Below are 12954 nucleotides of genomic sequence, written 5' to 3'. Positions count from 1 at the left end.
CTCAGTCTTCAAAGACATTTTCCTTCAAATAACATAGTACCATGCCAATCACATTTCCCTGGAATCACTGGTGTATTGTCCAATTTCTTCTACATGCAGAATGATGAAAGAGATGTAAATAGCCAGATTCCACAATAGGTTAACCAAAAATCCAGCTGAACAAAAATGAAAATGCAATGCCATCACATACCGTCACAGTAGCAAGTAATCCCTCTGGTACATTAGCGACAATGATTCCAATCAAGAAGATGACTGCTTCCAGCGAGCTGTATCCCAAGATGAGTGAGAGAATGAAGAAGGTCACACCAAGGAAGACTGCTACTCCAGTGATGATGTGGATGAAATGCTCAATCTCAATAGCAATTGGAGTCCGTCCAACCTCCAGCCCAGATGCTAAAGTCGCAATTCTGCCCATAACAGTATGGTCACCCGTATTGACAACAACACCTCGAGCAGTACCTAAATTAACAAAAGTGACATCATTGCTTTATGGAAAAAAATTCCCATTTATGCAATGCCTTTCGAGAAACAGTCAGCATAGACGAGATAGGCCTGGGACCAGTTTCCATGCTGCCCAAGTCTTTGTGCAAAGCTTTTAAAGACAATGTCAGACTCGTGCTCCTGAAGTTCAAAAGCACAAGCTCCTATGATTATCAATGGTGATAAATTATCACGTTAATTTGACTGGTTAGTGGAAAGATGAGTTTTGGTCAGTGCAAATAGAAACAGAGCAAGGCTTTTTTTTTTTGTTTACAACCATCTTGAAGAACCCCCATAAGTACATGCTGTAATCATGCTGCTTTCTATAGCATTAAACCAGATTGTGTTTACATTTCAGTGTGGCTTGAACCTATAATGATCAACTCAAATCTAACACAGTTCATCCAAATCCAATAAGAAATTTTGAAGTCACTCAATAACATTCAGTTATACCTTCAACACAATTAGTAGAAAAGAATGCAATGTTTCGAGTCTCCAGGGGATTATCACTGGAACATTCAGGAGATCTCGTCTGAGGTTCAGATTCTCCTGTTAATGAAGAATTGTCCACCTAAAAGAAAATTTTTTTAAAAGAGTCTTAGTTTTGGACAGGATTATATCTGGTTTTATGCAACAGGATTGTTAGTTTGAACCCAAATTTCTGTTGTTTACCAAACTCAGTATGCTGGGTTTTTTTTTTGACAGGACAAATGCATAACATCTTTTGTTGCACATTCCTTAACCAACCAGAACATATATAGTTTATAAGTTACCATAATCAGAAGTACAGTTGGAAAAGGTAATACAATGATCTACACTGTCAATCACTTTATGGGCTAAATTTACCACATACTCCTGCCACGAGCAAGTAAAATCTATCTTCAAAAGGTAGGGGAACAAAGCAAAAATTGCTTCTACACACAGGTCCATGACTAATGTTCAATCTTGATCTTTAGCGCTATTTGTGGAGTTAGTACATTCCTACGGCTGCGCACATTTCCTCTGGATAGAAGGGAGGAACCTGGAGTTCAATACAGAAATCCTACATTTTGAACTCAGTCAGTTTGAAGCCTGCTTGATTAATGGTTTGTCCATTCTAAAGAATACCATTGACTCAGCACATTAGGAATAAAGCAAATAATACTTAGTCCTTTGAACCTGATATGTTATGGACTGATCATCTCCGCAAATCAAAATCAATCATGAGCTTTTCTATTTATGGCATTTCCCATGCAAAATTTAGATAATCTAAGTTTGATTAAAGGATCAATTAGATCATTGACAAAATTTTCATTTTATTCTTTCCTCCCTTATCCAATTGTTTCCTGCTCCTCTCCAAATTCCTGAGGGCAGATTAATACACACAAATGCTGGAGGAACTCAGCAGGCCAGGCAGCATCTATAGATGTCTATAACTACAGTATTTTGTGTGTACTACTTTGATTTCCAACATCAGCAGATTTTCTCTTGTTCTGAGGCCAGATACTTTCTCCAAAGTTTCACATCTCAGCAGTGCCATAATGATTGACATCCTCTTTGAAAAAGGGATCACAGAACTCAATCTTTTTAGACAGGTGAACAGTAGTAATTATTCTGGGCTCTGTCACATTATAAGCTTTTGGAAGGTATCATGCAACAGCTAGGTTACTCTGCAACATTTATTTTTGTGGATACTACTTTCTCTGCAGCTCTGAGCAAACACGCAAGATAATTATAACTGTATGAAAGGCAACCTGTCCCATTCAATCAAGGCAGTAAAACTTCACTGAAGAAAATTCTGCTAAAACCTTCACCAAGGAGACAGGGAACAGCATGTAATCAAAATCAACATAAATGTTGTGTCATCTATCAGTTAATTCATATAATTCATTAATTATACATACCTTGCAACCATGTGCAGAAATTATTCGCAAGTCTGCAGGAATACGGTCGCCACCTTTTACCTCTACCAGATCTCCAAGAACCACCTGCTCAGCATTAATAAGGCTCTTCTCTCCATCTCTGATGACCAGGGCTTGCTAGCAATGATAAACCAAACCAAAATATCATTGCAGGCACTAATTTGCTATATATTTTGTATCTACATTACTGCATTATGGCAAGACTCACCTGGGGTACCATGTTCTTGAAAGAATCCATGATTCTTGAGCTCTTAGCTTCTTGGTAGTATGAGAAGCAGCCAGTTATTATGACCACAGTAGACAACACAATTCCGAGGTATAACTGCAAAAGTCACCAAGTACATATAGAAATCACCAACTTAATAACCACAGGATAGTATCAACTTTAGTGATAAAAATAAAGCACAACTCACGTTATCATTTACTGGACTCTCCGTAGTTGCAGCCTGAATACCATAGGCTAGAAAGCAAAGAATTGCACCAATCCACAGAAGGATTGAGAAGCCACCAAAGAGCTGCTTACAGAACTTTACCCACTCAGGAGTTGTGGGAGGAGGCGTTAGTGCATTAGGGCCATCACGAGCAAGAATCTCCTTGGCACGAGCAGTACTGAGACCCTAAAATAAAAATGAACAGCAGTTGTCTTTCATATTTTAAACTTTTTAATGTTTAATACCTATTTCTTTCCATTGACTGTGACATACTGCTTTACTAGAATTTCAAATGCCCTCTAAATACTCAAGTAATCTTTTTTCATACAGCAACTCAGAAGGTTATGTCACCACAAATATATCCTGGAAAATCATCTGCAGAGAAAATTTCAAAATGATAAACAAAAAATTAAAAATATTAAAAAGTATGCAAATCCAATTCTTTAATAGATAATATTTTGACCTATTTTTAGAAACAGAAATACTACACATTTGTATGAGGTCCTATTTCTACACAGTTACAAATCCTGAGAATTGATTGCAACCTTAACTGTCTGAAAGTGGGAAAGGATCAAAAAGTACAGGAGATCACCATAAAAGCAGCTGCACAGGGAGATCAAATAAGAATGGGAAGAACTACCACCAGCTGGCTTCAGTGACTCAGTGGGTGAGCATGCTAAGCACTCCCAGCTCTGCTCGGGTGGGAAGGAAGAACAAAGCTCATGAAAACACCCTGTTGATATCTAGCAGAAGATACCTGTGCCAGCAAATGGCAGCCAGAAAATCCACCCTCATCCATCTCAATCTCCCAAAAGTTTGATTGTATGTACATGCAGTCTATAAGTCAGCCATTTGTATCTCAGGGAGAACTTGTGTCATACATTCTCCAAACACATGTCCAATCTTTATTTTTCAGACAATGAAATTTCAGATTCTTGTACTTTTCTATAAACCTACAGACAAATTGCCCCTATCATGCCTCTGAAATTTTCAAGATTCATTCTTTTCAATGCCAAGATGGAACAATAACATAAATCTAATATTGGCTACATAAAATCACTTCCTGGCTTGAGACACAAGGACAACTGCCCGTCCATGCAAGTGAACCAATAAAAATATGCACGGACACAAACACGAATCTGAGTGGTGTGTCAGTGAAAGCCGCAACAGTATTGACCGTGAGGTAGTAGCTGCCAGGATTCACCTCTAGAAAAACATCAAGTTGTCAGCACTGCTGCCTGAACAGAGGGACTTGGCTGGAATGGCTTTGTATTGTAAATCAGGACAGTGATGACAGGCAGTTCTAGAAACAGCTACACTATATCCTTCATGTTAAATGAGATAATGTGTGGTCATACAATTCATAAACAAGATTACATGGACACATAACCATATAATCCTCCAGGGTGTACCGGAGATTTCACAATCAATTACAACCATCGAGCATAACCACAATGACAAGTTGTGTGTGAGAATATCATAGGATGACCACCAAGAACAGAGGCCTTAGTCAAGTTGTGCAAACTCAAGTGATTTAGTGGTACAAATTTGCAACCTTGGGTTAGATTTGGGGCTTCTTGCTCTGCTGGCTGGCGGTAACAGAAAATTTTCTACAGGAGCTCCAGTGCTACAAAAAAGTAGCAGATGGAATAGTGTTGGGAAAAGTATGATAATGCATTTTGGTAAAAGGAACAATAATGCGGATTGTTATCTAAATGGGGAGAAGGTTTAAACATCAGAGGTGCAAGGGGACTTGGGACTTCTCATGCAAGACTCCCAAAAGGTTAATTCACAGTTTGAGTCTGTAGGAAAGAAGGCAAAAGCAATGTTGGCATTTCAAGGGAAACAATATAAAAACAAGGTGATAATGCTGAAGCTTTATAAGACACTGGTCAGGCCACTTGTATTGTCAACAGTGTTGGGCCCAGAAAGGATGTGTTGTCATTGGAGAGTCCAGAGGTACACAAGGATGATTCCAGGAATGAAGAGGTTAACATGTCAAGAGCATTTGGCAGCTTTGGGCCAGTACTCACTGGAGTTTAGAAGAATGCATGGGGATTTCATTGAAACCTACCATATATTGAAAGGACTACATAAGGTGGATGTGGAAAGGACATTTACTCTAGTGGGGGTACCAGGTCTAGAGGGCACAGACTCAAAACTGAGGGGCAATCTTTCAGAAGGAGGATTTTTTTTTTTTTTTTTTGTTTAGCCAGAGAGTGGTGAATAGGTGGAATGCTCTGCCACAGAATGCAGTTGAGGCCAAATCCGTGGGTATATTGAAAGCAGAAGTTGATTACTTCCTGATCGGTCAGGATATTAAGGGATCTAACAAGAAGGCAGGTGATTGGGGTTAAATGGGATCTGGGATCAGCCATGACGGAAAGATGCAGCTGACTCAATGGGCTGAAAGGCCTAATTCTGCTCTGATGTCTTACGGTCTTATACTGATACCTGCTTTAGCTTTCCCATGGCTAGTGACAGAAACACTGAATTTTCCAGTTTCAGTAAACTTTATGTACTGCATTTCTCTACACCCTCTCTGCCCCCTTCCGCTCCCCCGCTGCTCTCACTTTTGTTCCATTTCCCATAACCATGCCCCCCGATCAACCACTTTCTTTACCTACTTTTCAGTGCCCATCTGCCAACTACCCACACATTTCACCCAACTAAACCCCTCCTCCATCTGCCCCTCACCTCTCCTGTAATGGCTTTCGTCATCTTTACCAGATTCCAGCACCATGTTCCCACTTATCCATCAGCAGCTGTTTCTGCTTTCACCCTCCCCTCCCCCACCTGGGGTTATCTGTCCTCTTTTTGACATCACCTGCTTCCACCTATTACCTGGCTCTGACTCCCACCTCAATTCCTACCCTACATGGTCTATCAGTCCATCATCCTTCACTCCTCCTTCCACTAATCATACTGGCCCCAATCTCAACCTTCCCCCTCTCCTCTTTAATCTGGCCATACTTTTCTCTCAATCTTTTGTTCTAATTCTGGATTTAGACATGAAACATCAACAATTCTCATTCCACCCCCCCCCCCATATATTTCCACAGATGTTTGACCTGCTGAATCCCTCTAGCAGACTAGTTGTTCCCTCAGATTCCAGCATCTGTTTCCTTTTGTCTCCAGATAGGATTTGACTGACTGATAATAATCAGTACAACTAAGCCTAGTGCTGCAGAAAAGACATTTTTTCTCTATTGAGGTAGCTGAGGAGGGTTATGAAAACACTCGCAGCCTGTGTAGAAGACACTGAAGAATTTTCCCAACTGGATCCTAATGTAACTAAGTGAAGTGGTAATATTTGTGCTAGGTTATGAATCATATTTTAGAATACACTACAAAATTATGCCAAGACAATAGATTTGATAGCTGTGATACATTATCCTTTGTCCCTATTAATGCAGATCCATGCAAGATTTGCAATGATAAAAAACAAGTGAAAACAGCTACCATTTTACAAGTTAACAAAAGAAATCAGATTTTTTTTCTGGAAAAAAACTGCAGGATTGAGTAGGAAATCATTAGCAATATAGATTGTGAAATGTGAAAAATCATTAGATAGGAAGTGTTACTCAATACTGAAACTGTTGAAAGTTTGTTCTCCTGTCCAGTGTGGATCAAATTACCCTGAACTATGCCTTCACTGCATGAACAGCATTATCTGGACTAACTTCCTTGGGACTAAACAAAACAACTTTCTTTGACAATGAAGGCAAGTTTTGTTTTTATCCAACTCACGCAGAAATTACACCATCTAACAATCACAATGCCAGATCACCCAATTCAACTCGAGATAAAGGAATACTTTGAGGTAGATCTCTCCTATGTGAACACCACTTTGCTCAGACAACAACTGATTGTATGATAAATTTAATTAGCTCATCTGGGTAAGCTCAGCACACCAAACTGTCTTTAAAATACACAACACTCAGTCATAAGTACGGGAAAATACTACACAATGTCCTTCAATTAACAAGCCAATGTTGGAAAAAAGCATGTCTAATTATTAGGAAAGGCTGGCAAATGCCCAACTGATGGCTTTTCGTAATGAAACAAATTGATATTTGCACAAATGACACATGGGAAGAAATCAGAAGGTCATCAAGTTTTAGGTAATAAAACTTAGTTTTAGATCCTGACGAAGGGTTCCGGCCTGAAACGTCGACCAATCTTTTCCACGGATGCTGCCCGACCTGCTGGGTTCCTCCAGCGTGTTGTTTAGGTAATAGTAATCAGTAAAATCACATTTGCAAGACTGGATTATATATTCAGAAATATATTGCCTACAAGTTATACGACCTTTGAAAAGACTTATAGAACCAACCAAAAATGGCTTTTAAAATAAAAGTATACATACATACACATTTTTGTGAACCCTTTGCCTGGTTTTCTGTATTAATTACTCAAAATGTGGTCTGATTTTCATCTAAGTCAAAGGAAATGACAGATGAGTTGAACAGGTACTTTGGATATCTTCACTAGGGAAGACACAATCTCCCAGACGTAATAGTGGCCAGAGGACCAAGGGTAACGGAGGAACTGAAGGAGATTCACATTAGGCAGAAAATGGTGTTGGATAGACTGATGGGACTGAAGGCTGATAAATCCCCAGGGCCTGATGGTCTGCAACCCAGGGTACTTAAGGAGGTGGCTCTAGAAATCGTGGACACACTGGTAATCATTTTCCAATGTTCTATAGATTCAGGATCGGTTCCTAAGGACTGGACGGTAGCTAGTGTTATCCCACTTAAGAAAGGAAGGAGGGAGAGAGAAAACAGGGAATTTTAGACCAGTTAGCATCAGTGGTGGGGAAGATGCTGGAGTCAGTTATAAAGGATGAAATAGCGGCACATTTGGATAGCAGTAACAGGATCGGTCCGAGTCAGCATGGATTTACGAAGGGGAAATCATGCTTGACTAATCTTCTGGAATTTTTTTTTTTTTTTTTTTTGAGGATGTGACTGTGAAAATGGACAAGGGAGAGCCAGTGGATGTAGTGTACCTGGAGTTTCAGAAAGCCTTTGATAAGGTCCCACATAGGAGATTAGTGGGCAAAATTAGAGCACAAGGCATTAGGGGTAGGGTACTGACAGATAGAAAATTGATTGGCAGACAGGAAACAGAGTAGGGATTAATGGGTCCCTTTCAGAATGGCAGGCGGTGACTAGTGGGGTACCACAAGGTTCAGTGCTGGGACCACAGCTATTTGCAATATACATTAATGATTTAGATGAAGGGATTAAAAGTAATATTAGCAAATTTGCAGATAACACAAAGCTGGGTGGCAGTGTGAAATGTGTGGAGGATGTCATGATAATGCAGGGTGACTTTGACAGGTTGGGTGAGTGGGCAGATGCAGTTTAATGTGGATAAATGTGAGGTTATCCACTTTAGTGGCAAGCATATGAAGGCAGATTACTATTTGAATGGTGTCAAGTAAGGAAAAAGGGGAAGTACAGCGAAATCTAGGTGTTCTTGTTCATCAGTCACTGAAAGTAAGCATGCAGGTACAGCAGGCAGTGAAGAAAGCTAAAGGCATGTTGGCCTTCATAACAAGGGGAGTTGAGTATAGGAGCAAAGAGGTCCTTCTGCAGTTGTACAGGGCCCTGGTGCGACCACACCTGGAGTATTGTGTACAGTTTTGGTCTCCAAATTTGAGGAAGGACCTTCTTGCTATTGAGGGAGTGCAGCGTAGGTTCACGAGGTTAATTCCCAGGATGGCAGGACTGTCATATGTTGAAAAATTGGAGCGACTGGGCTTGTATACACTGGAATTTAGAAGGATGAGAGGGAATCTGATTGAAACAAGATTATTAAGGGATTGGACACGCTAGAGAGAGAAAACATGTTCCCGATGTTAGGGGAGTCCAGAACCAGAGGCCACAATTTGAGAATAAGGAGTAGGCCATTTAGAACGGAGTTGAGGAAAAACTTTTTCATCTAGAGAGTTGTGGATCTGTGGAATGCTCTGCCCCAGAAGGCAGTGGAGGCCAAATCTCTGGATGCTTTCAAGAAAGTTAGATAGAGTTCGTAATGATAGCCGCGTCAAGGGATATGGGGAGAAGGCAGGAACGGGGTACTGATTGTGGATGACCAGCCATAGCACAGTGAATGGCGGTGCTGGCTCAAAGGGCTGAATGGCCTACTCCTGCACCTAATGTCTATTGTCTAAGTCATAATAATAGACCAACACAATCTGCCTAAACTAATAATACAAACAATTGTACTTTTCATTTCTTTATTGAACACATTGTTTAATCATTCATAGTCCAGGTTGGAAAAAGTATGTGAACCCTTGTATTTAATAACTGGTAGAACTTCCTCTAGCAGCAATAACCTCCAGTAAGCACTTCGTGTAGCTATTAGACTTGCACAATGGTGGAGGAATTTTAGACCATTCCTCCATGCAAAACTGTTTCAGTTCATCAATATTTCTGGGATACCACACACGGTCAGGTCATGCCCCAGCATCTCAATTGGGTTAAGGTCTGGACTCCGACTTGGCCATTCTAAAACACAAATTTTCTTCTTTTTGAACCATTCTGTTGTTGATTTACTCGTCTTTCGGATCATTCTCTTGTTGCATGATCCAACTTCTATTAAGCTTCAGGTGACAGACCACTACCCTGACATTCTGCTGTAAGATGTGCTGATACAATTTTGAATTCATTCTTCCCTCAACAACTGCAAGCTACCCAGGCACTGAGACAGCAAAGCAGCCCCAAACTCTAATGCTCCTTTCACAGTTGAGATGTGGTTTTGGTGGGCAGTGCCCTTTATCCTCCAAATATAGTGGTGTGATTTCTGCCAAAAAGTTCAACTTTTGTCTCATCTATCCACGGAACATTGACCTAAAAGTGTTGTGGAATGCCCAAGTGGCTTTTTGCAAGCTTAAGACGTGCACCAATATCTTTTTACAGAGAGCAGTGGTTTCCTCTGTAATGTCCTTCCATGAATACCATTCTTGTTCAGTGTTTTTCCTTACAGTGGACACATGAGCAGAGACTTTAGCAAGTTCTAAAGATTTCTGCAGGTCTTTTGCTGTTACCCTAGGGTTCTTTTACACTTTCTTCAGCATTGCACATTATGCTCTTGGTGTGATCTTTGCAGGACACCCACTCCTGCAAAGCAACAGTACTGAATTTCCTCCATTTGTAGACAATTTCTCACTGTGGTCTGATGAACACCCAAGTCTTTAGAAATGCTTTCGTAGCTTTTTCCAGCTTCATGCATCACCAGAATTCTTCTTTTAAGGTCCTCTGAAAGTTGCTTTGATCAAGGCATGGTACACAAACAGATATTCTTGAGAAGTGTGGGCACTGTCAGTAACCTGATTTTGAATGTCTTTTTCTTAAATATAGGGCAGGACACCCCTGCAACCACACCTCCAATCTTATCCCATTGATTGGAATACCTGACTCCAAATAGGTTTTGTAGAAGGCATCACCCTACAGATTCACGTACTTTTTGAATCCAGCCTGTGATTGTTTAAATGGTATACTCAGTACTGATGAGAAGTACAATTGTGTGTGTATATGTATATTACACACTGGGCCTGCAATAACATGAATAAGTCCACCCACCCTGTTTTTGGATTGCGCCCCTCTCCCATCAAGGAAGAGATTATGTAGTAACCACACCAGGACCACTAGACTCAAACAGTTACCAACCCTCTCCCCAAGCAATCGGGTTGATCAACTCTATGCAATAAGCCACCCCCCCACCACTAAATATATAGTAATATATAATCAGCCTGTATAACTTTTTCCCCATTGTGCATGTTGTTTTAATGCTGCACTGGACCTGTAACAACAATCATGAATCTTGAATGAGCGCAACCTTTTGAGAAGCTTCAACATCAATCCACATAGAACGTTAAACATGCATGAAGGACAACACAGCTTTGTCAAAGATGTGAAAGAAAACAAAATACTTTACAAGATTGATAACAGATTCAAGTGTAGAAAAGTATACTAAAGCACTTCACAATTATAATTATAAATAGATTCACACAAGACAGTCACAAAGGAGTGATAATATCTTGAAATAAGTAGCAGCATTGGTTTTGTAGAAGGGACTTCTGGTAGTGGTAGTACAAAATTGGCAGAGAGCAGTGGACAAGAAGGGAAAAATAAGATACACAAAAAATAATAAGGATGTTTAGTAATGGAGAAGCTTACAGAGATCGAAGATAGGAGGTCAGGTAGAGAGATGAGACCACTTTAAACTGCAATTACTCGTTCGTTGCCTCAGAACCAATAAAGCACACTTACCCGTGTCAGGTCAGTCCCATATTTCTGGTGGAGGTCATCCAGGCTCAGTTTATGATCATCCTGGAACATGAAAACTGAGCATTAGATAATCCCAAGTATTTTTCAAATGAATCAAGGAACTCAAAAGTGGGCAAAGAAAAATATCTGTACCAATGCAACTTCTTTCTTAAGATCATCCATATCCACAGTCTTTGACTTCTTGTCTTTCTTTGTCCGCTTGGCATTTTCTGATGTTGCCGCAAGCTCGTATTTCTCACCTGCAGCCTGGAAAGTAAATAATTTTAATATATCAAATGGATTGACTAATACAGGTGAAAAATCTATCTGGCTAAAATACTTCCACTGGTTATCTCTAACAGTTGCTGAATTGTTACATTTTTCAATGTTTTCTAACTATGTACCATGCACAGGCCGAGGCCCACCTATCTCAAACAGATTCAGGAATATTTGCAAGACAAAGTAATGGCCACGACTTGGTATTGTGGCATGCTTGATTTTCAGCTTTAGAGATTGGGATTTATGGAAAAAGTTCTGGTTTATTCAAAACCAGACATCTGGTAGAAGCTTATTCTGCCTTGCCTCACCATGTATTAAGTTCATGAATGACCTAAAATGCCAGTTAAGGCTATATTCTAATGAAAGAACTACAGATGTTGCATGTCTGGGCATCTTCTGGCTCAGTCGGAGCTTATACTTTAAGGTATTATTTTCACAGAAAGGGAATTAACAAGTTTTGTCATCATAATTATTTATCTCCATTTACATGGCACAAACCCTCTGCTTAGAAAGATTTTCCCAAGTTTTCCAAAACCTGAAAAAAAAATGACATTGCAAGACTGAATAGTGGAGAACATTAACATGCAACACCAACTGTCAAACAATGTTTCTTAGAATTGCTCTTCAAAGGTCAAGGCAGCTTAACCAGAGATATAAGAGCAATCACAAATCGACAGCTACCTTACTTAAAAATGCTGATATTCCTTAGCTGACAGGTTCATTTTCTGTTCTCTTGCAGCACTGTTCTGTATCAGAATTTGCCATGTTCTCAATGTTTAGCAAATATTTACTATTCTTCATACCAAATTGCATAATCCCACCACTAGCTTGTCTACTTGTTTGAACTGCCTATAATGCGTTGCAGATTCTATCCTTCCAACAACTCACCTTTGCACCTAGCTTTTTATTATCAACAAATTCTGGCTAAAGTACAGCACATAACAAGTCCAGGCTATTAAAAGAAACAGCAAATAGCTAAGGGCTCAGGACTGATCCCCCATTAACTCCCTCACTGGTTTCAGACAGCCTGAAAATTAACCCTTTTTATTCCTTCTTTCCACATTGTCATACATTGGAGTCTGGTTAATTGGGACACATCTGGACCAGTATATTTTGGCCCAATTAAGCAGTTGTCCCAATTAGCCAAAGTTTCATGAAAATAGTTATGGTATAAAAGAGATAAACTACTATTTAACTGAATAACAATTTATGAATTAACAAAACATACAGGACAAATCAGAACACTATCAGAACCACTACACTATTATAAAACTAACAGTTATCAATGGAGGAATCCATACAGTGTATGTTCATTTGACTGCAAGTGAACAAAATCAGCACAACATCTCATGCAGATAATGGACTGCCTTCATACAATGTTTTAGATGATCGCATCATCCAAATCTTCATTTTTATTGTAGTATTCCAGGTGATTGTTGATACCTTCAAATTCTCCGTAGTTCCTGACTTGAAGCAGTGAAATAATTTCATTTTCATTCCCAGCTGTATCTGGCATCTTCAAAGCAGAACTCCTGAAACCATGCTGGCTCTGAAATGTCTTACCGATCATTTCTCCCCAAT

General features: G+C 39.8%; 1 protein-coding gene across 3 annotated transcripts in view; it reads right to left on the bottom strand.

The window, feature by feature from the left end:
* Positions 1 to 12954, bottom strand: part of LOC140199013 (sodium/potassium-transporting ATPase subunit alpha) — a 51238-nt gene that overhangs the window by 18320 nt on the left and 19964 nt on the right. For all 3 annotated transcript variants that reach the window (XM_072260391.1, XM_072260390.1, XM_072260389.1), the window contains 7 exons: positions 11248 to 11361; positions 11098 to 11157; positions 2795 to 2998; positions 2590 to 2703; positions 2364 to 2498; positions 934 to 1051; positions 191 to 459 (listed from right to left, as the gene is read on the bottom strand). In XM_072260391.1, coding sequence (XP_072116492.1) covers positions 191 to 459; positions 934 to 1051; positions 2364 to 2498; positions 2590 to 2703; positions 2795 to 2998; positions 11098 to 11157; positions 11248 to 11361 — 1014 coding nt within the window. The remainder of the gene's footprint in view (positions 1 to 190; positions 460 to 933; positions 1052 to 2363; positions 2499 to 2589; positions 2704 to 2794; positions 2999 to 11097; positions 11158 to 11247; positions 11362 to 12954) is intronic.

This window comes from Mobula birostris, chromosome 6 (assembly GCF_030028105.1).
Source record: "Mobula birostris isolate sMobBir1 chromosome 6, sMobBir1.hap1, whole genome shotgun sequence".
Taxonomy (NCBI): Eukaryota; Metazoa; Chordata; class Chondrichthyes; order Myliobatiformes; family Myliobatidae; genus Mobula; species Mobula birostris.
The sequence above is the reverse complement of the archived record's forward strand: the minus strand, read 5'-3'. Positions and strand labels throughout refer to the sequence as shown.